The sequence below is a fragment of the Aquarana catesbeiana genome, linkage group LG11, assembly GCF_042186555.1.
Source record: "Aquarana catesbeiana isolate 2022-GZ linkage group LG11, ASM4218655v1, whole genome shotgun sequence".
Classification (NCBI taxonomy): domain Eukaryota; kingdom Metazoa; phylum Chordata; class Amphibia; order Anura; family Ranidae; genus Aquarana; species Aquarana catesbeiana.
This window is the reverse complement of record NC_133334.1, coordinates 20,093,388-20,119,884: the sequence shown is the minus strand read 5'-3', so window position 1 is coordinate 20,119,884 and position 26,497 is coordinate 20,093,388. Positions and strand designations below refer to the sequence as shown.

The following is a 26,497-nucleotide window of genomic DNA, read 5'->3' as shown; positions in this document are numbered from 1 at the left end:
TACCCTTTCCTCTCCTCCCCCCTCATCTCCTCTCCTCCCCTAAGCTACCCTTTCCTCTCCTCCCCATCTACTTTCATCTCCTTCCCATCTCCTCTCTTCTGCTCTCCTCTCCTCCCCATCTACTTTCATCTCCTTCCCATCTCCTCTCTTCTGCTCTGCTCTCCTCTCCTCCCCATGTCCTCTCTTCAGCTCTCCTCTTTCCCCCCCCCCTTTCCTTCCATCTCCTCTCCCCTTCTTTTTTCCCATCTCCTTCCCTCACTCACTCACCCACTCCTTCCCTCACTCACCCACTCCTTCCCTCACTCACCCACTCCTTCCCTCACTCACTCACTCCTTCCCTCAGTTTCCTATCTCCTCTCCTTCCCTCACTCACCCACCCTCTTCTTTCCTCACTCACCCCCTCCTTTCCTTTCCTCGCCTTCCTTTCACTCCCTCAGCTACCCTACCCTATCCTTACCTCAAGTACTCTCTCTTTTCTCCTACTCTCACCTCCCCTTTTCATCCCTCACCTCCCCTCTCTTCTCCTCTCCTTTCATTCTCCTTTTTTCTCCATCTCCTCTTCCTCCTCATCCCCTCTCCTTCCATCTTTTCTCTTTCCTTTCCCTCTCCACTCCCTTTTTTTCCCCATCTCCTCTCCTCACTCACCCTCTTCTCCCCTCACTCAAAAAGTATATGGCTCATGTGCCCCTTCAGTGTATTTTGCACATAAAGCTGCTCTTTGAAGAAAGTGCTAAGACTTCATAAGGACCAAGACCTGGTAGGTCAAAGAGGTCACATCCAACGAGTTGGGCAAGATGGCACTAGACAGTGGAGTGGTTTGGCCCATCTCAGCAGACAGTCATGAGCAAGCAGTTAGTCTTTAGGCGTGAGTTGTTCTGTTTTCAGCACTATTTAAGCTCTCTCCACCATATTTCACAACTAGACCACCATTCGGCTCTGTCAGCCCAAAATTGATTATGTCCCCTTTTGACCCTTTTGACCCGAGGAACTCATTGACTTGCCCGAAATGACTTGATACTGTTGAGTACTTATGATTACACCCTGTGGGATCATTTTCAAAAAAGATATTTAAAAACATTTTTGGACCTCTGAGTTACCAAGCTCCATCTTACCCCCATAGCAAACAGTGGATGGCGCATGTGCCACTTCGTTCTATCGGGCTCATAAAGCTGGTCATCCAAGAAAGTGCCAGACATCGTGGGAACCAAAACATGGCAGGTCAAAGTAGCCATCTACGAGTTGGGCAGGATAGCACCAGACATTGAAGTGGTTTGGCCCTTCTTAAACAGACAGATATGAGCAAGCAGTTAGACTTTTGGCCTCCTTCTGCCTATCTAGCCTTAAATTATGTTTACAGCACCATTTACTGTTGAGGTTTGATCGGTTTATGATTAAATCTTTTGGGATCATTTTCACTAAAAGATATTTTCAAATTTTTTTAGCATCTTGGAACTTCCAAGCTCTGTCTTACCTTATCTAACTTCAGTCTATCGGGCACATAAAGCTGCTCATCCAAGAAAGTGCCAGACTTCATAGGGACCAAGACATGGCGGGTCAAAGGGGCCGCATCCATCGAGTTGGGCAAGTTGACACAAGACAGTGGAGTGGTTTGGCCTAACTCAGAAGACAGGCATGGGCAAGCAGTTAGTCTTTTGGCCTGGTACTGCCTCTCTAACCTTACGTTCTATTTGCAGTGCTATTTAAGCTATATCCACCATAACCCCCATATTTCACAACTAAAACAGCCAAAAGCGATTGTGCCCCCTTAGACCCTTTTGACTTGAACCCATTGACTTGCCCATAATGGCTTGATACTGTTGAGAATTGATAGGTTTATGATTACACCTTGTGGGATCATTTTCACCAAAACATATTTTCAATTTTTTTAACACCTCGGAGTTACCAAGCTCCATCTTACCCTCCTAGCAAACAGTAGATGGAGCATGAGCCACTTCAGCCTTTTGGGCGCATAAAGCTGCTCATCCAAGAAATTGCCAGACTTCGTAGGAACCAAGATATGGTGGGTCCAAGTGGCCACGTACAACGAGCTGGGCAGGATTGCACCAGACATTGGAGTGGTATGACCCATCTCAGAAGACTAACATGTGCAAGTTGACTTTTGACCTCCTACTGCCTATCTAGTCCTAAGTTTCAGCACCTTTTAAGCTATTTTCACCACCTCCCCCATATTTCACAACTAGACCGCCATTCAACTCTGTCAGCCAAAATCTATTGTGCCCCCTTTGGACCTGAGGAACTCATTGACTTGCCGTAAATGGCTTGATACAGTTGAGGATTGATCCGTTTATGATTACCCCTTGTCAGATCATTTTATTCAAAGGATATTTTCTATTTTTTTTTAGCAGCTAGGAACTACCATGCTCTATCTTACCCCCCTACCAAACAGTGGATGGCGAATGTGCCACCTTCAGTCTATCAGGCGCATAAAGCTGCGTATCTAGTCTTAAGTTTCAGCACCTTTTAAGCTATTTTCACCATCTCCCCCATATTTCACAACTAGACCGCCATTCAACTCTGTTAGCCCAAAATCTATTGTGCCCCCTTTGGACCTGAGGAACTCATTGACTTGCCGTAAATGGCTTGATACAGTTGAAGATTGGTCCATTTATGATTACCCCTTGTCAGATCATTTTCTTCAAATTCTATTTTCTATTTTTTTTTAGCAGCTAGAAACTACCATGCTCTATCTTACCCCCCTACTAAACAGTGGATGGCGAATGTGCCACCTTCAGTCTATCAGGCGCATAAAGCTGCTCATCTAAGAAAGTGCCAGACTTCATAAGGACCAAGACATGGCGGGTCAAAGAGGCCATATCCGAGTTAGTCAAAATGGCACTAGACAGTGGAGTGGTTTGGCCTAACTCAGGCATGAGCAAGCAGGTTGTTTTTTGGCCTGCTACTGCCTATCTAACCTTACGTTCTATTTTCAGTACTATTTAAACTATATCCACTATAACCCTCATATTTCACAACTAAAACGGCCAAAATCGATTGTGCCCCCTTTGACCCTTTTGACTTGAGGAACCCAATGACTTGCCCTTAATGGCTTAATACTGTTGAGAATTGGTAAGTTTATGATTACACCTTGAGGGATCATTTTCACCAAAAGATATTTTCAAATTTTTTAACACCTCAGAGTTACCAAGCTCCATCTTACCCTCCTAGCAAACAGTAGATGGAGCATGTGCCACCTTCAGTCTATCAGGCGCATAAAACTGCCCATCCAAGAAGTTGCCAGACTTTATAAGGTTACCAAGACGTCTCAGGTCAAAGAGGCCACATCCAAGGAGTTGGTCAAAAGTGGCACTAGACAGTTGATCAGAGACCACATCCAACGAGTTGGTCGAAATGGCACTAGACAGTGGAGCAGAGGCCACATCCAACGAGCTGGTCAAAATGGCACTAGACAGTGGAGCAGAGGCCACATCCAACGAGCTGGTCAAAATGGCACTAGACAGTGGAGCAGAGGCCACATCCAACGAGCTGGTCAAAATGGCACTAGACAGTGGAGCAGAGGCCACATCCAACGAGTTGGTCAAAATGGCACTAGACAGTGGAGCAGAGGCCACATCCAACGAGCTGGTCAAAATGGCACTAGACAGTGGAGCAGAGGCCACATCCAACGAGCTGGTCAAAATGGCACTAGACAGTGGAGCAGAGGCCACATCCAACGAGCTGGTCAAAATGGCACTAGACAGTGGAGCAGAGGCCACATCCAATGAATTGGTAAAAATGGCACTAGACAGTGGAGCAGAGGCCACATCCAATGAATTGGTAAAAATGGCACTAGACAGTGGAGCAGAGGCCACATCCAATGAATTGGTAAAAATGGCACTAGACAGTGGAGCAGAGGCCACATCCAACGAGTTGGTCAAAATGGCACTAGACAGTGGAGCAGAGGCCACATCCAACGAATTGGTCAAAAGGGCACTAGACAGTGGAGCAGAGGCCACATCCAACGAGTTGGTCAAAATGGCACTAGACAGTGGAGCAGAGGCCACATCCAATGAATTGGTAAAAATGGCACTAGACAGTGGAGCAGAGGCCACATCCAATGAATTGGTAAAAATGGCACTAGACAGTGGAGCAGAGGCCACATCCAACGAGTTGGTCAAAAGGGCACTAGACAGTGGAGCAGAGGCCACATCCAACGAATTGGTCAAAAGGGCACTAGACAGTGGAGCAGAGGCCACATCCAACGAGTTGGTCAAAATGGCACTAGACAGTGGAGCAGAGGCCACATCCAATGAATTGGTCAAAATGGCACTAGACAGTGGAGCGGTTTGGTGGAACTCAGAAGACAGTGATGAGCAAGGAGTTAGTCTTTTGGCCAGAGTTCCTCGTTCTGTTTTCAGCCCAAGCCCTCGCCACCATCGCCCTCCATATTTTCACCACCACATCGCCATTCAGCTCTATCAGCCCAGAATCCTTTGCGGCCCTCAGTGGGGTTTTTTTTTTTCATCTTTGTGAAAATTGCTCTGAAGATATAAATAAGAGGCACGAGGGGCTTCCATATGACACTCAATATTGATAGACCTTGACGTGTTTTTATGTCTGTAGGAAAAGGCACCACGGGATGACTGGAAATCAATTTAGTAAGTCAAGCATAGCTGAGCACAGCGTATTCCATTACTAACTGCGGAATTACGTCCCTACGCTTTGAAAATAGCTCATTTCTTTGTCCGTCTTTGGATGGGGGGGGGGGGGGGGGTCGGCAGGGCCAGGATCCTGCTGTAAACTGTTCATAAGCTTGCCCCAGGCAGTAGAAGGAGGTTGGATGTTTAAGAAGCATGTGACCACCCGGAAAATGTTCAGCCAAACAATTTGTACATTTTACAAGGTGCCTGCGGCCATCGATATCTACGTACATATCAGGTACCCGGCCAACCCCTCCGATCAGTAGAGCACTGGCCAAAATAATGTAAACTGGCCAAGTAGACTTTGTCTCACATCTGTTTGGAAGGTTCAGATTCTTGTGATTTCTACAGAATCGGGACGCAGCAATCTAATATCCATCGGCACCCGTAGGTGGGCCAGCTTCACAGTCCAAATGGGGATATTTTTTATTTTATCAAATATAAAAGTGGAAGTATTGGGGAAAGACTTTTGAAAGTGATATCGTATTGTAACATACACTCACCGGCCACTTTATTAGGTCCACCTTGCTAGTATCGGGTTGGACCCCCTTTTCTCTTCACTCTTTGTGCAATAGATTCAACAAGGTGTTGGAAACGTTCCTCAGAGATTTTGCTCCATAGTAACATGATAACATATTGCAGTTGCTGCAGATTTGTCGGCTGCACATCCATGATGCCAATCTCCTGTTCCACCACATCCCAAAGGTGCTCTATTGGATGAGATGTGGTGAGTGTGGAGGACATTGGAGTACAGGGACCTCATTGTCCAGTGGTGAGATGATTGGAGCTTTGTGACATGGTGCATTATCCTACTGGAAGGAGCCATCAGAAGATGGGGACACTGTAGTCATAAAGGGATGGACATGGTCAGCAACAATACTCAGGTAGGCCGTGGTGTATAAACCATGATCAATTGGTACTAAGGGGCCCAAAGTGTGCCAAAAAAATATCCCCCCCATACCATTACACCCCCCACCACCAGCCTGAACCGGTGATACAAGGCAGGATGGATCCATGTCCCAAATTCTGACCCAACCATCTGAATGTCAGACTCATCAGACCAGGCAACGTTTTTCCAGTCTTCTATTGTCCGATTTTGGTGATCCTGTGCCAATTGTAGCCTCAGTTTCCTGTTCTTAGCTGACAGGAGTGGCACCCGGTGTGGTCTTCTGCTGCTGTAGCCCATCTGCTTCAAGGTTCGATGTGTTGTGCGTTCAGAGATGGTATTCTGCATACCTTGGATGTAACGAGTGGTTATTTGAGTTACTGTTGTCTTTCTATTATCTGGAACCAGTCTGCCCATTCTCCTCTGACCTCTGAAAACCAAAAAAGGCATTTTCCTCCACACAACTGCCACTCGCCGGATATTTTCTCTTTTTTCCCACCATTCTCTGCAATCCCGAGAGATGGTTGTGTGTGAAAATCTCAGAAATACTCAGAGCGGCCCGTCTGCCACCAACAACCATGCTACGTTCTAAGTATATATAACCAAAAAGAAGAAAATAAAACCAGGTCCTACTTTATATACAACCCGGTGATAGGGACTTAAAATAATATTATACCCTATAATGACACTGGAAATACCCTAGTCTGATACAACACACGGTGTGTATCCCCATGTCTCCTACCCAATTGGGGTATTCATGGTAGCAACACTGGGGTATTGTCATCCAGCCTCACTGTGAAAGGCATCAAGCCGGCGTCCGGACTGTCTGTGTGGTGGTTGTGTCATACATGTGTCACTTGTTTGTTGTCTTGTTATGTGTTCTGGTTTATGTGGTTTTTCCTGTTGTTTGATGATTATTCACTGACCACAGTGCCCACCAGGACAGTGTTCTATCGCTGCACCTGGTGATGCACATCTTATGCATGAGCTACAAGCCCTGCATATGGATGCATTCGATGCATGTTGAAGCAGTTTTAAATTAGTAAATATATTTGTTTTTTATATATATATATATATATATATATATATATATACATATCCTGGTGTTGATTTATTGTTGCTTCAAGTAGCCACTATTTGACCCCTGTAGCAATATAGGGGTCGACCTTTTCTATGGTATGCTACGTTCTAAGTAACATAAATCCCTTTTCTTCCCCGTTCTGATGCACGGTTTGAACTTCAGCAAGTCGTCTTCACCACGTCTAGTTGCCTAAATGCATTGAGTTGCTGCCATGTGATTGGCTGATTAGCAATTTGTGTTACCAAGCAATTGAACAGGTGTACCTAATAAAGTGGCGATGAGTGTAGTTCCTAATACCAGCAGTCCAAATCTTCATGAAAGCTTGCAATCATTTAATTGGCTTACCCGTTCCATATTCAGAGCTAAAGTAGATGTAAACCATAACTGGATGGCATTTAGTTCGCTCTGTGCGTCTTAAACGGTTGTCATAAAAAAATGAATAAATATATATATCTATAGAGATATATATATATATATAGATATATATATCTATATATACTTGTTTTCACCTTGTTTTATCCGGTGTTGTTCTCCAGTGCTACTGATCCCCTGCAGCCTCTTTGCAGTCGCTTCAGCAATGGCTGCATGGCACTTCTCAAGGATGGCTTCCTGATGGTGACAGCAGTGGACCATGCCTACGGAATATGTGTTGAAATGTGGTTGCTTTGCTGCTACTTTCTGTCTACATGCACTCCATGGATGGCTGCATTTCTCAGCACCGTGTGTGTTGAAATTTCTCACTTGGAGTCAGGGCGGCTGCAAGGGTTTTTGTCTACACAGGCGAAGAGGTATTTTGCCACCCCCACCTCCCCCTCCGTGTCCTCCCATCACCCACCACCATCCTCCCACCATACCTGCCACTGACAGAAGGGGAGCTGTGTCACAGGAAGGGGACAGCAAGACAGGAGGAGGGCAGCATCACTGAAGGAGGGCTGTTTGATAGGACGAGAGCAGTGTGCCAGGAAGGGACAGTGTTACAGGAGGGGGGCAGTAGGATGGGAAGGGGGCAGTTAAACAGGAGAGGGGGCATCAGGACGGGAGGGGGGCAGTAGGATGAGAAGGGGAAGTGAGACAGGAGAGGGGGCATCAGGAAAGGAGGGGGGCAGTAGGATGGGAAGGGGGCAGTAAAACAGGAGAGGGGGCATCAGGACAGGAGGGGGGCATTAGGATGAGAAGGGGCAGTGAGACAGGAGAGGGGGCATCAGGACAGGAGGGGGTAATAGGATGGGAAGGGGGGCAGTGGGATAGAAGGGGGGCAGTGGGATAGGAGGGGTCAGTGAAGTGGGACAGGAGGGGGGAAATAGGATGGGAAAGGGGCAGTGGGGATGGGGGGGGCAGTAGAATGGGGAAGGGGCAGCGGGATAGAAGGGGGGAAGTGGGATAGGAGGGGGCAAAAGGGTGGGAAAGGGGGCAGTGAGATAGAAGGGGGGGCAGTAGGATGGGGAAGGGGCAGCGGAATAGAAGGGGGGCAACGGGACAGGAGGGGGCAGCTGGACAGGAGGGGGCAGTAGGATGGGAAGGGGGCAATGAGATAGGAGAGGGGGCTTCAGGACAGGAGGGGGGCAATAGGATGGGAAAGGGGGGCAGTGGGATAGGAGGGGGGGCAGTAGAATGGGGAGGGGGCAGCTGGACAGGAGGGGGGCAGTGTCACTGATCACACACGGCTTGGAAATGACTTCCCAGATCTCACCAATCCTGCAGCGGCTCCTCCAGATGGTGTCAGTGGAGAGCATCTGGTGCCATTAGGGCTATCTGCCAGACAGGCATGTTGGGATAAGGAAAGGGATGGTCGGCACGCAGGATGACATCCAAAAAAATTGTATTTCTTTATTGAGTAAACATGCACAATACTGTGAAACAACCTACGCGTTTCGGACATTAGTGCCCATTAGGATCTCTGGCCGCAACTGCAGCAAAGCGTGGGGGGCTCCTCCACCCTGACCGACTCTACGATGCCCTCCACGACAACCTCTGGCCTGACTCAGCCCACACAGTGGGCCCCGACCCTTCCCTGCACACCCCTGGGATCGCCCCCTCTGTATCCTTGCAGGTCCTCCCTAAAAGCGGGACACCGCCCCGCCTGCCTACTGCGCTCTCTGTACTCTGTCTAACAGCAGGCAAACTAAAGCTTCTATAGTGCGCCCTCTCTCCTACCGGGCGCAGTGTGAAAGCTTTAGTTTGCCTGCTGGGGGGGGGGGGGGGGGGGGACAGAAGCCAGGTATTATAAAGATCCAATTTCACAGCAAGTCCCCAACCCGGCCCCCTAAGGTGGCTGCCTAAGCTGAAAACATCAATATGGCAACCTGGAGGTATTCTGTAAACAGATGGTGTATATAACCCCCCCCCCCCCCCCCCAAATCGGTGATTGGCTCACTGATTTTCCCAGAAGTCTGCCCTAAAATACAAATCAGTTCTTGAGCATCCCCTGCAACAAAAATATAATTTTTGGTGAGATACCCCCAAAGGCAAATCACCTCTAAAGGGATGCTGACCCTGCCATTTTCCTCATTAGAGCCCTGCAAATGCAGCAGCTGATTGATAATTATAAAATCGCTCCCATTAACATTCACTTCGCACATGGACACAGAGATACAAACCGCTATTTCTTAAGAACACCAAAAGGTTGAAATCTGCAACAAAGTTTAAATCCCTGCAATGTACAGAGATCACCAAGAAGGGATTATTTTTAATTTTTCTCAAGAAAAGTGGAGTTACTCTGTTAAGGGGACTGCGTTGTCTTTTTTTTTTTTTTTTTTTTTTTTTGTATATATGGCAAGAAATGCAATTTTTTTTTTATTCCAGATTCTGTGGTGCAGCTTTTTTTATGTATATATGGCAAGAAATTAAAAACTTTTTTTGTTCCAAATTGCGGTGCAGCTTTTAAATTTTTTTTTAATTTATTTTTTTTAATGCATACATGGCAAGAAATGCAACTTTTTTTATTCCAAATTTTGCGGTGCAGCTTTTTTAAATTTTTTTTTTTAAATTTTTTTTTTTTAATGTATATATGGCAGGAAATGCAACTTTTTTTATTCCAAATTCTGCGGTGCAGCTTTTTGTTTTTATGTATACATGGCAAGAAATGAAAAATGTTTTTTTTTTCTTTTACTGCATAATCTGATCTGATCACACGGGGAGTGTAAATTTAAATTTTAGTCCCATTTAAGGAAAAATAAATAAATAAATAAAAATAAAACCCTAGTTTATCTAGCAGCAGAATAAATATTAAACCCGGTACTGCGTTAGTGGCTGCTGTTTGGTTTATGCGTTGAGTTTATTGAACATTCTCATTTTTGGAACACGCTGATTTTTTTTTTTTGTTCCATCAGGATTTTTTGCTTTCCTTTTTTTTTTTTTTTTTTGTAGATGCATACAAATTTCCAGAGTCAAGGTAATTAGTTCCAGTCCAGCGCCTTTAACGAGTCAATGATTTTACAACTGCCAGGACTTCGGTAATGGAGAAGCGGGGCGAGAGAATTTTGCACCGAGGGATAAAAACACCATCTCTCCTCTTCCCCCGCAACGCTCGTTCCATCACGTAGCCTCTTGTCATCACCTTTTTATTTTTTTTTATATAGCCTGCGATGCTACATGCGGAGACAATGGCTTTGGAACGCGGCGACATTAAATCTTTTTCTCCAGATCTTCCTTTCCCGTCCCTGCCAAGGAGAAGCTCTACATCCCGCCATAATTACTTGGCAGAGAGAGCGATACCGCGCCGTTCTGCAGAGTCAGAGCCTTTTTTCTTTTCTCTTTTCTCTTTTTTTTTTTTCCTTTTCAAGCATTTTGTTTAACCTCCAGAGCGGTGCGCACTGTTCCCTCGCAATGCTGAACAAATAACAAACCTTTAATGAGTTTACCGGTTTATTTGTGAAATGTACCTATTGTGGCGCATTGTTAAGGTAATTTTAGCACTATTACGAAACGCATTGAAGAATAACTTTCGAGTGGAAACGTTTTACAGAAAAAAACTAACTCAAATTATACCGGGGGGGGGGGGGGGGAGTTTTATACACTACAGTGGTAGTTCTCAACCTCTTCAAGGCCAGGGCCCGCTACATTTTCCCGAAACCTTTCATGGCCCAACAGTGAAGAATAAAGTATATCCTCGGACAAGGAAAGTGTGGGAATAGAAATATATACTGAAATGCTAGAAGGCTCTGGACGGGGGGGGGGGGGGGCTAGGGGTCACTGGTGGAGGGGATGGAGTTTGTGGAGGGGGTTAGGGGGCGCTACAGCTGACTTCTCAAGGCACCCCAGTCTAAAATGTAAAAACATAAAAGTTACTTATCAATGGGAAAACTGTGCCTGGGACAATGCACACAACTGCCTTGATGAAATTAACTTCACATCAGAAGCCCCCCTTCCCTCATTATATTAGAGGTCCCCCCTTCACATTAGAAGTCCCCCATCACAGCAGAGGTCCCCCTTTCCCTTTTCACATCAGAGGTTCCATCTTCACATCAGGGGTTGCCCCTTCACAACAGAGCCCCCCATAAAATCAGAGGTCCCCCCATCACATCAGAAGTCCCCCCATTTCATCAAAGGTTCCCCCTTCACTTCCTTTTTCACACCAGAGGCTCCCTCATTACATCAGAGGATCTCCCTTCACATCAGAGGTTCCGCCTTCACATCAGAGGCCCCCCTTCACATCAGAGGCCCCCCCTTCACATCAGAGATCCCCCCCTTCACATCAGAGATCCACCCCCTTCACCTCAGAGGTTTTCCCCATCACATCAGAAGTCCCCCCTTCACATCAGAGGCTCCCCCTTCACATGAGAGGCTCCCCCTTCACATCAGAGGCTCCCCCTTCACATCAGAGGTTCCGCCTTCACCTCAGAGATCACCTCTTCACATCAGTGGTCCCCCCCTTCACATTAGAGATCCCCCTTCACATCAGAGGTTCCCCCTTCACATCAGAGCCCCCCCTTCGCATCAGAGGTTCCCCCTTCACATCAGAGGTTCCCCCTTCGCATCAGAGGTTCCCCCTTCGCATCAGAGGTTCCCCCTTCACATCAGAGATCCCCCTTCACATCAGAGATCCCCCTTCACATCAGAGGTTCCCCCTTCACATCAGAGATCCCCCCTTCACATCAGAGATCCCCCCTTCACATCAGAGATCCCCCTTCACATCAGAGATCCCCCCCTTCACATCAGAGATCCCCTCTTCACATCAGAGATCCCCCTTCACATCAGAGATCCCCCCTTCACATCAAAGATCCCCCTTCACATCAGAGATCCCCCCCTTCACATCAGAGATCCCCTCTTCACATCAGAGATCCCCCCCTTCACATCAGAGATCCCCTCTTCACATCAGAGATCCCCCCTTCACATCAGAGATCCCCCCTTCACATCAGAGATCCCCCTTCACATCAGAGGTCCCCCCTTCACATCAGAGGTCCCCCCTTCACATCAGAGATCCTCCTTCACATCAGAGATCCCCCCCTTCACATCAGAGGTCCCCCCCTTCACATCAGAGATCCCCTCTTCACATCAGAGGTCCCCTCTTCACATCAGAGGTCCCCCCCTTCACATCAGAGATCCCCTCTTCACATCAGAGGTCCCCCCTTCACATCAGAGATCCTCCCTTCACATCAGAGATCCTCCCTTCACATCAGAGATCCCCCTTCACATTAGAGATCACCCTTCACATCAGAGGTCCCCTCTTCACATCAGAGGTCCCCCCTTCACATCAGAGGTCCCCCCCTTCACATCAGAGATCCCCTCTTTACATCAGAGGTCCCCCCATTACATCATGGCTAAAAATGAGCAGGATGGTGGCCCAAAGTGGGGCAGTTTTAGCGCTGTGCTGTGGGATACATATGCAGGGAGTTCTGGTAGGGGAAGCTGTGTGAGATGCCCACAGGTAGCCCCTGCCAGGTCCGGACCCTGTTGCTGACCCGATGGAGCCTGGGCCCATTACTGTATGCCCTATCGGTGGCACTTCTTGCTCCTCATTGACCTGTATAACTCTGACACATTGTGGGCACCAGACCTCTTTCCCGTTCCCATTCCCTCCAAAAATGAAATGTTTGCTCCGGAATGCCATTTTCTTATTTGTTTTGATGACTCCAGTGGTGAAGTCTCCCTACCAGGCTCTTTTCTCTATATCAGAGGCCTCCAATCTTTCTAAACAAAGGGCCAGTTTACTGTCCTTCAGACTATGGGGGGGGGGGACTGTGGCAAGCGGGAGTACAAAATGTCTCAGGTTTGGTGGTCAGTGGGAGTATAAAAAAATGATATAGTGCCTGTGGTCAGCAGGAGGAGGAGGAATAGTGCCCCATCATTGGTATCTGTGGGAGGAGTAGTGCCCCATTATTGGTGTCGGTGGGAGGAATAGTGTTCCATCATTGGTGCATTATCATTGGTTTCAATAGAAGGAATAGTGCCTCATCATTGGTGTCAGTGGGAGGAATAGTGCCTCATCATTGGTGTCAGTGGGAGGAATAGTGCCTCATCATTGGTGTCAGTGGGAGGAATAGTGCCCCATCATTGGTGTCAGTGGGAGGAATAGTGCCCCATCATTGGTGTCAGTGGGAGGAATAGTCCCCCATTATTTGTCTGTGGGAGGAATAATGCCCCATCATTGGTATCTGTGGGAGGAGTAGTGCCCCATTATTGGTGTCAGTGGGAGGAATAATGCCCCATTATTGGTGTCGGTGGGAGGAATAGTGTTCCATCATTGGTGCATTATCATTGGTTTCAATAGAAGGAATAGTGCCCCATCATTGGTGTCAGTGGGAGGAATAGCGCCTCATATCAGTGGGTGGAACAATGCCCCAAGGGCCAGATAGGAGCGTGCAAAGGGCCGCAGTTTGGAGACCACTGCTCTAAGTCTTTGTGTCTGCCTGTTCCCACCGATCGATCATGCCCGTTGGACCACACACCTTCTATTAAATAGAATAAGGAACGCTCTGCAGTGGGAGTGGCCACACAGAGCTCCTCGTTCTTGAAGCTCCTCCATAAGTGCCTGGCCGTCAATGAGTTCTCCATAAATAGTCATTTTTTCCTAATGGTTGCAGTTTTCTCTTAGCCTGCTGTGATTTTATAGCGTCTCTTCAATAATAGAATATATTAATGTGTATATTGATAATGTTATTCCATACATTGTTCTGCTGTCGTCTGCAGTAACTCGCATTGACTGATTACCCTTCATGTGTCTCGTAGGCTCTGGCCGGCTATTTTGACGTGTTCTTCGAGAAGGATTGTCATACGCCAGTAAGTACATTCAGACGCCGGTCCAAATTAATTACGGGAAAGGCTGCGCTTAATTCGGTGCCCCAGGCTATGTGGGATTGAGCTGCTCTTTCCCTGTTGTAAGCATTTAATGTGCGTGTATGTCATCGTGTAATAAAGTAATGTACCATGATATTACAAATACCGCTCTGTCTCCGCAGGTCGCCTTTTCCACCGGGCCGACGTGCACCAAAACTCACTGGAAGCAAACGGTTTTCCTTCTGGAGAAACCGATCGGCATCAAAGCAGGTAAAATTATGGGTGGTGTTTAACATGTTCAACTTAACAGAAAAAATGTAAGGATGAGCGAACATCGGACACCCTCCCGTGTATCCAGGTCTGCCTCCAGGGTTGCCGAGCTGTCAGCACCCCCATGGCCGCTCCAAAGTTCTGGGGATTTAAAATCCCCACTTTTCTCTCTTTTCTCCGTGCAGCTGTTTTGGATGGACCTGATCAATTCTGATTGGTCACCGTCAATCTGGTCCATCCCAGAAGCCCTGCAAAGAGAGAGGGGAGCAGGGATTTTTAATTCCTGGAACGCTGGAGCGGCTATGGGTGTGCTGAGAGCTTGACAACTCCAGTGGTAGATCAGGGTACATGGGGGGAGTATCTGGGGTTAGCTCACCTTTACAGAGTGCAGGGTCAGGTGTAGATCACCTGTTAAGGTGAACTAACCCCTTACATAGGTTGGCTGTAAAGGATATACACAGTATCTAACAAAAGTGAGTACACCCCTCACATTTTTGTAAATATTTTCTTCTATCTTTTCATGTGACAACACTGAAGAAATGACACTTTGCTACAATGTAAAGTAGTGAGTGTACAGCTTGTATAATGGTGTAAATTTGCTGTCCCCTCAAAATAACTCAACACACAGCCATTAATGTCTAAACCGCTGGCAACAAAAGTGAGTACACCCCTAAGTGAAAAAGGCCAAATTCGGCCCAAAGTGTCAATATTTTGTGTGGCCACCATTATTTTCTAGCACTGCCTTAACCCTCTTGGGCATGGATTTCACCAGAGCTTCACAGGTTGCCACTGGAGTCCTCTTCCACTCCTCCATGACGACATCACAGAGCTGGTGGATGTTAGAGACCTTGCGCTCCTCCACCTTCCGTTTGAGGATGCCCCACAGATGCTCAATAGGGTTCAGGTCTGGAGACATGCTTGGCAGGTCCATCATCTTTACCCTCCGCTTCTTTAGCAAGGCAGTGATCGTCTTAGAGGTGTGTTTGGGGTCGTTATCATGTTGGAATACTGCCCTGCGGCCCAGTCTCTGAAGGGAGGGGATCATGCTCTGCTTCAGTATGTCACAGTACATGTTGGCATTCATGGTTCCCTCAATGATCTGTAGTTCCCCAGTGGCGGCAGCACTCATGCAGCCCCAGACCATGACACTCCCACCACCATGCTTGACTGTAGACAAGACACACTTGTCTTTGTCCTCCTCACCTGGTTGCCGCCACACACGCTTGTCACCATCTGAACCAAATAAGTTTATCTTGGTCTCATCAGACCACAGGACATGGTTCCAGTAATCCATGTCCTTAGTCTGCTTGTCTTCAGCAAACTGTTTGCAGGCTTTCTTGTGCATCATCTTTAGAAGAGGCTTCCTTCTGGGATGACAGCCACACAGACCAATGTGATGCAGTGTATGGCGTATGGTCTGAGCACTGACAGGCTGACCCCCCACCCCTTCAACCTCTGCAGCAATGCTGACAGCACTCATACATCTATTTCCCAAAGACAACCTCTGGATATGACGCTGAGCACGCGCACTCAACTTCATTGGTGGATCATGGAGAGGTCTGTTCTGAGTGGAACCTGTCCTGTTATACCGCTGTATGGTCTTGGCCACCATGCTGCAGCTCAGTTTCAGGGTCATGGCAATCTTCTTATAGCCTAGGCCATCTTTATGTAGAGCAACAATTCTTTTTTTCAGACCCTCAGAGAGTTCTTTGCCATGAGGTGCCATGTTGAACTTCCAATGACCAGTATGAGAGAGTGAGAGCGAGAACACCAAATTTAACACACCTGCTCCCCGATCACACCCGAGACCTTGTAACACCAACGAGTCACATGACACAGAGGAGGGAAAATGGCTAATTGGGCCCAATTTGGACATTTTCACTTAGGGGTGTACTCACTTTTGTTGCCAGCGGTTTAGACATTAATGGCTGTCTGTTGAGTTATTTTGAGGGGACAGCAAATGTAAACTGTTATACAAGCTGTACACTCACTACTTTACATTGTAGACAAGTGTCATTTCTTCAGTGTTGTCACATGAAAAGATAGAAGAAAATATTTACATAAATGTGAGGGGTGTACTCACTTTTGTTAGATACTGTATACCCAATCACTAAAATTACACAGAAGCTTTAACCACCTGACGCCCAAGGTACGTACATGGACGTCCTTGGGTTTCAGTGGTTATACCGGGATGATGGATGCACCTACAGGCATTATCCCGGCATTGATCTTTTCAGCCGGTGATTCTTTTTTTTGCTGAAGTGATCTGAGTGGCTAATTAGCCAGGTGATCACTACTGCGGGTGATGGAAGGGAGTCCCACCCGCCTCTCCTGAGCTCTCCGGTCCCATTGCGTTGTCGGGAGTGATGCGGCCGGCGGCGATGGCTGCTCTGTACAGAGAGAGAGAGGAACTGATGTTATTCCCCTCTCTCTCTGTAACCTCGGAAACCGGGAGCGACGAGTAGTTTGTCATTTCCGGTTCCTCCCACTTTGTTTACTTGGCCACCAGTGGCCAGGAAAGCAGCCGATCAGACCGATCTGTGTCTGATCAGCTTCATGGAAGGCCAGAGGAGAGATTTGGGGTCTAATAGATCCATAAGTAGGACCTGTCATAGCCCATTCTATCACAAGGGATGTTTTTCATTCCTTGTGATAGCAATAAAGTTAGTACAAAAAAAAAAAAAAGCGTAAAAAAAAAAAGTTGCATAAAATTAATTAAAAAAAAAAATGTAAAGCACCCCTGTCCCGCTGTGCTTACCCGCAAATATGAACTCATACGTTACTCCCGCACGCATATGTAAACGATGATCTCACCACACATGTATGGCATTGTCGTGAACGTCAGAGAGAGAGCAATAATTCTAGCACCAGACCTCCTGTGTCACTCTAAACTGGTAACCTGTAAAGGCATTTAAATCTTCTCCTATGGAGAATTGTAGGCACCGTAGTTTGCCGCCATTCAAGTGGCAAGTGCTTAATATGATAGGTGGGAGTGAGTGATGTACTGTCATTGCAATAAACCTTGGCTGGAGTTGACCGTCTTTGGACCTGTGGCCTGTTATTTGGATGTATTCACCCACAGCAGGGCATAAACATGGGGAGGATTTTTGGTGGAAGTGAGCAATGTGCATCCTTTGGATGTGGTGGGCCTACTTTGCAGATTTTCTATTGCATTTAGACATCCGACCATTTCTGCTGTTTGAAACTATATAAAGGATCAACAATATTAAATCAACTTTACTGTTCAGTGCAAACACAGAAACTCCACACCGGATTCTCTGCTTAACGCGTTTCGTCCCTTATGGGGCTTCACATATACAGTATAAAAGCAATATAGTACAATACAACATCCAAATAACAAGCAGCATACAGAAAATGTTCAACGCCAGGCAAGGTTTATTAGAATGACAGCACTCCGCTCATGCCTACCCAAAGCTATGCCTCCCAACATGTTTCACCCACACCAGGGCTTAATCATGGGTAGAATTTTCTGTGGGAGTGAGCGATGTGCTGTCCTTGCAATAAACCTTGGCTGAAGTTGAATGTCTTTGGTGTGTGCCCTGTTATTTGGATGGTGTATTGTACTATTGCGCTTCTATGCTGTAGATGTTAAGCCCCAGTAGGGGGCAAACACAGAAGAGGGAGTCTGTGCTTGTGCTGAACAGTAAAGTTGATTTACCCCGTGGAAATGGGTGTGCATCTCCAGAATGTTGCTGAAAGTTTATTGCAAAGGCATTCTTTGGATGTGATGTGCTTACTCTATAGATCAGCCACTCCCAACCAGAAATCCATGAAACTCTAAGGTTCCTCGAGGGCTGGCTAGGGGATCCTCAAGCTGTGGCTAACTGACCTCCCATCCGATAGTGCCTGCATACTTCCAGGTCCAATGCAACCTGGCAGAGAAAGCGGCATGACTGCAAGGATGTCATTCTGGCCATACCTGTAAGGGCGGCACTTACCACCACAGATGTAAGAGGCATTTTCCCAATGACTCCTGATGGACTAATCTTACCTGGGGTTCCTCTGGGGTAAAAAGGTTGAGAAAGGCTGCTATAGATTTTCAATTATTGTACTTCAAAATCTGACCATTTCTGTTTGAAAGGATTTTGTAGAGTTCCCCTTAAAATTTTTTGCTCCTCTACCCTTGCTTTTTTTTTTTTTTTAACGGTACCTCATGCCTCTCTTTATCCCCCCTGCCTCCTGGCGCTTCCTATATTCCCCTTTAACGCCACATCTCCTCCCCCGCACAGCATCAATTTCCATGTCTATCTGCCATCTCCGCATCAGGAACACAAACCGGCTCGTCTGTCTCATCAATCTGGCCGTGTCTCTGACATGCTCATCCTGTATGTGATGCTATGGGGGGGCTCTGCGTTAAATACCGCACTGTCTGTCACACCCAGCGAGCAGCGATCGTCTGCCGCCAGCGGGGAGGAAGCATATTGTCCTCGTCCCACAGGCTGCCTCCGCATTGCAGTGCCTGGTACAAGCCGTCCTTCTCTCTCCATCATTCCTGGAGATCATATCGGCTCCTCGTCTGTTCTTCCCTCACCCGTCTCCTTAACAAATATTCCTCCGGCCGATCGGTTTTTATTATCGCAGCCTGTCAGTCCGCGCCCGGCTTCCTCCTGCAGCATATCCTTAGAAAACCCCAAAACAGGAGCACTCATCTTTGTCGCACATATGGAGAATTTTAGGAGTGAAGAGATTGCAGATAAAGTTTGGAGCACATCAACGTCTCGATCTGTCTGAGAGCAAGGCGAAGGTCCCTGCAAGGTCCCTATCGAGCCCCGGCGCTAGCTCTACTCCGCCTGAATTTGTAATTTGGCTACTGGAAAAAAAACTGCATTATGACTAAAAAAACCTTCTTATAAGGTGACCCTGTAATAAGGATTTGTTTAAACCCTGTGATTTAATAAAGCCAATTTCAGGCAGATGTAACCCCAATTACTGAATTCTCATACCAGCTTTAACTGTCATTTTAAATGTCCTAGCATTGACTCAGCAGCTCAGCTCCCCCCTCCACACCCCTATTCCCAGCAAAGACTCAGCATCTCAGCTCCCCCCTCCGAGCAGAGACTCAGCTGCTCACCCCCCACCCCCATTCCAGCAAAGCTCCCCCCTACAGCAGAAACTTAGTAGCTCAGCTCCCTCTACAGCAAAGACTCAGCAGCTCAGCTCCCCCCTTCCAGCAGAGACTTGGCTGCCTAGCTTCCCCCTCTCAGCAGCTCAGATCCCCCTCCTAGTCGAGACTCAGTGGCTCACCCTCCACCCCATTCTTTGCAAAGACTTGGCACCTCAGATTCCCTGTCCAGCAGAGGTTTAGCAGCTTAGCTCCCCTCTGCCAATAAACATTCGGAAGCTCAGCCCCCCCCCTTTCCTCCTCCCAACAGAGAATCAGCAGCCCAGCTCCCCCCTTCCAGCAGAAAGTCAGCAGCTCAGCTCCCCCTCCCAGCAGAAAGTCAGCAGCTCAGCTCCCCCTCCCAGCAGACTCAGCAACTCCCTTCCCCTTCCAAGCAGAGACTTGGCAGCCTAGCTTCCGGCTCCCAGCAGAAACTCAGCAGCTCAGCTCCCCCTCCCAGCAGAGACTCAGCTGCTCACCCCCCACCCCAATTCCCAGCAAAGACTCAGCATCTCACCTTCCCTCTCCAAGCTGAGATTTAGCAGCTCCCCCTGTCCAGCAGAGACTCGTCAGCTGGGCTCCCCTCTGCCAACAGAGATTCAGAAGCTTAATTCCACCCTGCCAGCAGAGACTCAGCATCCCAGCTTTCCCCCTACAGCATAAACTCAGCAGCTCAGCTCCCCCTTCCAGCAGAAACTCAGCAGCTCAGCTCCTCCTCCCAGCAGAGACTCAGCAGCTCAGCTCTTCCCACCAAGTAGAGACTCAGCAGCTCACCCATCCCATTCTTTGCAAAGACTTGGCACCTCAGCTTCCCTCTCCAAGCAGAGACTCAGCAGCCCCCCCTGTCCAGCAGAGATTTAGCAGCTTAGCTTCCCTCTGCCAACAGAGATTCGGAAGCTCAGTCCCCCTCTCCCAACAGAGACTCAGCTGCCCAGCTTCCTCCCTACAGCAGAAACTTGTCAGCTCAGCTCCCCCCTTCAAGCATAAAGTCAGCACAGCTCCACCTTCCAAGCAGACGCAGCAACTCACTTCACCTTAGAAGCAGAGACTTGGCAGCCTAGCTTCCCCCTCCCAGCAGAAACTCAGCAGCTCAGCTCCCCCTCCCAGCAGAGACTCAGCAGCTCAGCTCCCCCTCCCAGCAGAAACTCAGCAGCTCAGCTCCCCCTCCCAGCAGAAACTCAGCAGCTCAGCTCCCCCTCCCAGCAGAAACTCAGCAGCTCAACTCCCCCTCTCAGCTGAGACTCAGCAGCTCATCTCCCCCTCCCAGCAGAAACTCAGCAGCTCAGCTCCTCCTTCCAGCAGAAACTCAGCAGCACAGCTCCTCCTCCCAGCAGAGACTCAGCAGCTTAACTCCTCCTCCCAGCAGAAACTCTGCAGCTCAGCTCCCCCTCCCAGCAGAAACTCAGCAGCACAGCTCCTCCTCCCAGCAGAGACTCAGCAGCTCAACTCCTCCTCCCAGCAGAAACTCTGCAGCTCAGCTCCCCCTCCCAGCAGAGACTCAGCAGCTCAACTCCCCCTCTCAGCTGAGACTGAGCAGCTCAGCTCCTCCTTCCAGCAGAAACTCAGCAGCACAGCTCCCTCTCCCAGCAGAGACTCAGCAGCTCAACTCCCCCCCCCCCCCAGCAGAGACTCAGCAGCTCAACACCCCCCCCAGCAGAGACTTAGCAGCTCAACTCCCCCCCCCCCCCCAGCAGAGACTCAGCAGCTCATCTCCTCCTCCCAGCAGAAACTTGGCAGCCTAGCTCTCCCCTCTAAGCAGAGACTTTGACAGCTCAGATTCCCCTCCCCGCTGAGACTCAGCAGCTCAACTCACCCATCTTCCTCCTCTCAGCAGCTTGATCCCTGATCTTGCTCCTCCCAGCAGTGTCTCAGTAGCTTCACACCCCTTCCAGGATCGACTAAGCAGCTTAGCTTTGCCTTTTTCCATATTCCAGCAGTGGCCCAGTAGGTATCTCTGACCCTTTCAGCAACTTCGAACACCCAGTAGAGACTCAGCAGCTCAGTTCACCCTGCTCCCTCTCCCAGTAGTAGCTCAGTTACACCCTTGCAACGAATAGACAATAGCAATAGGAATCAAGAAACTGATCAGCAGATTTCCCAACTAAGGTCTGCAGCATCCAGTGGCCAGCAGGGAGGAGCATGCACATCTAAAAGAATGCCAGCGATATCATTTGCCGCCTCCTACAGCCATTCACTTTCTGTACCTTCATTTATTTTTGCTCTTGATCATGTGTGAGCCTGATCTTTAGGGCTGGGGCCAGTTACTGTACTGCTTTCCCGAACATTATATGAAAGAACATATCCCTGGCACCCCTTTAGACCTGCATCCCCGCTGGGTGCTGCAGGTGTTAGCTGTGCAATCTGCTGATCAGCTGGAATCCAGCAACTGATCAGCAGATTGCACAGCTAAGGTCAACAGCATCCAGTGGCCAGCAGGGAGGAGCATGCACATCTAAAGGGATGCCAGGCATTTGTTTCATATAAAACTTGAAGCAGAGAGCTGTGAAGTTTTCTCCTACCAAACACAATCTTATTATGGAACAAAGACCAGCAGCTTTAAAATATGAATAGATCTGTTTAAATGTACACTTCAAAGGTCAGGCCTCAAAGTACCTACAGTGCCTTGAAAAAGTATTCATACCCCTTGACATTTTCTACATTTTGTTATGTTACAACCAAAAACATAAATGTATTTTATTGGTTTTAGGTGGTAGACCAACACAAAGTGGCACATAATTGAGAAGTGGAAGGGAAATGATATGTTCATGTGATGTTCAACCTCTTGGCTTGGCAATCTGTCCTTTATGGAAGAGTGACAAGAAGAAAGACATTGGTGAAAGAAAGTCATAAGAAGTCCTGTTTGTAGTTTGTGAGAAGCCATGTGGGGGACACAGCAAACATGTGGAAGAAGGTGATCTGGTCAGATGAGACCAAAATTCAACTTTTTGGGCTAAAAGCAAAACGCTATGTGTGGGGGGAAAACTAACACTGCACATCACCCTGAACATACCATCTTCACTGTGAAACATGGTGGTGGCAGCATCATGTGGTGGGGATGCTTTTCTTCAGCAGGGACAGGGAAGCTGGTCAGAGTTGATGGGAAGATGGATGGAGCCAAATACAGGACAATCTTAGAAGAAAACCTGTTAGAGTCTACAAAAGACTTGAGACTGGGGCGGAGGTTCACCTTCCAGCAGGACAACGACCCGAAACATACAGCCAGAGCTACAATGGAATGGTTTAGATCAAAGCATATTCATGTGTTAGAATGGCCCAGTCACAGTCCAGACCTAAATCACATTGAGAATCTGTGGCAAGACTTGAAAATTGCTGTTCACAGACGCTCTCCATCCAATCTGACAGAGCTTGAGATATTTTGCAAAGAAGAATGGGCAGAAATGTCCCTCTCTAGATGTGCAAAGCTGGTAGAGACATCCCCAAAAAGACTTGCAGCTGTAATTGTAGAGAAAGGGGGTTCTACAAAGTATTGACTCGGGGGGGGGGGGGGGGGGGGGGGCGCCATACAAATGCCCCCCACACTTTTCACATATTTATTTGTAAAGAATGTTGAAAACCATTTATCATTTTCCTTCCACTTCACAATTATGAGCCACTTTGTGTTGGTCTATCACATAAAATCCCAAGAAAATACATTTATGTTTTTTGTTACATGAAAAAATGTGGAACATTTCAAGGGGTATGAATACTTTTTCAAGGCACTGTATTGAAGCAAAGCTCCTCTGCTCGGGGCTTTTATTTTCATCCAGGACTTTCAGACCCGGTAATTCTCCAGTGCCTCTGCCCCACCTCCTGCCTCCTCTTTGGATCAATTTGGGGGGGAGGGGGGGATCCATCACCACCCCCTGAGCTCTCATAGGCTCCACCTAAATCCCTTTCCCTTTTTCCCCTCCAGCTTTCGGCTAATTACACTGACTTCAATGACTTTCAAAGGAACGCAAATCGCTTTTTATGGTTTACCCACCAAAAATAGGTTTGGTTTGGACGCCCGTCGTTTGTCAGCGGCGGCTTTATGGGGTAAATTCCCTGGCTGCTGTTTGCTGACAGCATAACGGATCGGGGTGAGCCGCACGCGCAGCGCAAGGAGCCGGCATCTGCTGTGAAATCTGTGCGGTCGTGTCCTCAATATGCTGAGGAGCACCATGCTGGCCCGGAGTTCAGGCGACTTGGCAAACCTTCGTTGTAGGTCGCGGCAGGATTTATCGCCTGGAGCAAAGACTTAGCCGAATGTGCTTCGCGGTTTATTTTAGGTTTAAAAAAAAAAAACTGTTAAAGGGACATTGTTACTCAATAATAAATATATGTAAGGGACGCCATACAGAGGGCAATGTGAGCGTGTAATCTTTGTACAATCTGACACAGATCAGCCCCTGTTGCAGCCTCTTTCCTTTGTGATTTGCTGCAAAGTTACAATGTTGCAATCTGATCAATGTGTCAATGTAACACTTCCTGGTATTTACATCTGGAAAGTATTCACAGTGCTTCACTTTTTCCACATTTCATTATGTTACAGCCTTATTCCAAAATGGATTAAATTCATTATTTTCTTCAAAATTCTACAAACAATTCCCCATAATGACAATGTGAAAAAAGTTTGTTTAAAATCTTTGCAAATTTATTATAAATAAAAAAATCCCATGTACATAATTATCACAGGCTCCTCCCATGTACATAATTATCACAGGCTCCTCCCATGTACATAAGTATCACAGGCTCCTCCCATGTACATAAGTATCACAGACTCCTCCCCTGTACATAAGTATCACAGACTCCTCCCCTGTACATAAGTATCACAGGCTCCTCCCCTGTACATAAGTATCACAGGCTCCTCCCCTGTACATAAGTATCACAGGCTCCTCCCATGTACATAAGTATCACAGGCTCCTCCCATGTACATAAGTATCACAGGCACCTCCCATGTACATAAGTATCACAGGCACCTCCCATGTACATAAGTATCACAGACTCCTCCCATATACATAAGTATCAGGCTCCTCCCATGTACATAAGTATCACAGACTCCTCCCATGTACATAAGTATCACAGGCACCTCCCATGTACATAAGTATCACAGTCTCCTCCCATGTACATAAGTATCACAGACTCCTCCCATGTACATAAGTATCACAGACTCCTCCCATGTACATAAGTATCACAGACTCCTCCCATGTACATAAGTATCACAGGCTTCTCCCATGTACATAAGTATCACAGGCTCCTCCCATGTACATAAGTATCACAGGCTCCTCCCATGTACATAAGTATCACAGACTCCTCCCATGTACATAAGTATCACAGGCTCCTCCCATGTACATAAGTATCACCGGCTCCTCCCATGTACATAAGTATCGCAGGCTCCTCCCATGTACATAAGTATCACAGGCTCCTCCCATGTACATAGGTATCACAGGCTCCTCCCATGTACATAAGTATCGCAGGCTCCTCCCATGTACATAAGTATCGCAGACTCCTCCCATGTACATAAGTATCGCAGACTCCTCCCATGTACATAAGTATCACAGGCTCCTCCCATGTACATAAGTATCACAGGCTCCTCCCATGTACATAAGTATCACCGGCTCCTCCCATGTACATAAGTATCACCGGCTCCTCCCATGTACATAAGTATCACAGACTCCTCCCATGTACATAAGTATCACAGACTCCTCCCATGTACATAAGTATCACAGACTCCTCCCATGTACATAAGTATCACAGGCTCCTCCCATGTACATAAGTATCACAGGCTCCTCCCATGTACATACGTATCACAGGCTCCTCCCATGTACATAAGTATCACAGGCTCCTCCCATGTACATAAGTATCACAGACTCCTCCCATGTACATAAGTATCACAGACTCCTCCCATGTACATAAGTATCACAGACTCCTCCCATGTACATAAATATCACAGGCTCCTCCCATGTACATAGGTATCACAGGCTCCTCCCATGTACATAGGTATCACAGGCTCCTCCCATGTACATAGGTATCACAGGCTCCTCCCATGTACATAGGTATCACAGGCTCCTCCCATGTACATAAGTATCACAGACTCCTCCCATGTACATAAGTATCACAGGCTCCTCCCATGTACATAAGTATCACAGGCTCCTCCCATGTACATAAGTATCACAGCCTTTGCTATGACACTCAGAATTGAGGTCAGGTGCCTCCTGTTTCCACTGATCATCCTTGAGATGTTTCTACAACTTGATTGGAGTCCACCTGTGGTAAATTCAGGTGATTGGACATGATTTGGAAAGGCACACACCTGTCTATAGAAGGTCCCACAGGTAACAGTGCATGTCAGAGCACAAACCAAGCCATGAAGTCCAAGGAATGGTCTGTAGACCTCCGAGACAGGATTGTATGGAGGCACAGATCTGGGGAAGAGTACAGAAACATTTCTGCAGCATTGAAGGTCCCAATGAGCACAGTGGCCTCCATCATCACTAAATGGAAGAAGTTTGGAGCCACCAGCCGCCGGCCAAACTGAGCGATCGGGGGAGAAGGGCCTTCATGTGAAATGCCAGGATTGATGACCAATCACAAGCCGGAATTAATATCGCCGGGAGAAACAACAACCTGAGATATGCAGACGATACCACACTAATGGCAGAAAGTGAAGAACTAAAGAGTCTCTTAACCACTTAAGGGCCGCGCCCTTTTTATTTTAGAAAATTACTTAGAACCCCCAAACATTATACTTTTTTTTTTTTTTTCTAAGACCCTAGAGCAGTGATGGTGAACCTTGGCACCCCAGATGTTTTGGAGAACTACATTTCCCATGATGCTCCACTACACTGCAGAGTTCATGAGCATCATGGGAAATGTAGTTCCAAAACATCTGGGGTGCCAAGGTTCACCATCACTGACCTACAGAATAAAATGGCGGTCGTTGCAATACTTTCTGTCGCACTGTATTTGAGCAGCGGTCTTACAAGCGCACTTTTTTTTTTTAAAAACACAATTTTTTGAATGAAAAAATAAGGCAACAACAGTTAGCCCCCCTTTTTTTTTTTTATATTGTGAAAGATAATGTTACGCCGAGTAAATTGATACCCAACATGTCATGCTTCAAAATTGCGCCCGCTCCTGAAATGGCGACAAACTTTTATCCCTTAAAAATCTCCATAGGTGACATTTAAAAAATTTTACAGGTTGCATGTTTTGAGTTACAGAGGAGGTCTAAGGCTAGAATTATTGCTCTCGCTCTACCGATCGCGGTGATACCTCACATGTGT

At 47.4% G+C, this 26,497-nt stretch overlaps 1 protein-coding gene across 1 annotated transcript in view; it reads left to right on the top strand.

The window, feature by feature from the left end:
* The window catches only part of PRMT3 (protein arginine methyltransferase 3), a 147,427-nt gene that overhangs the window by 107,269 nt on the left and 13,661 nt on the right, over positions 1-26,497 (top strand). The window contains exons 14-15 of the mRNA XM_073604033.1: positions 13,793-13,843; positions 14,023-14,110. Of these exons, the coding sequence (XP_073460134.1) occupies positions 13,793-13,843; positions 14,023-14,110 (139 nt within the window). The remainder of the gene's footprint in view (positions 1-13,792; positions 13,844-14,022; positions 14,111-26,497) is intronic.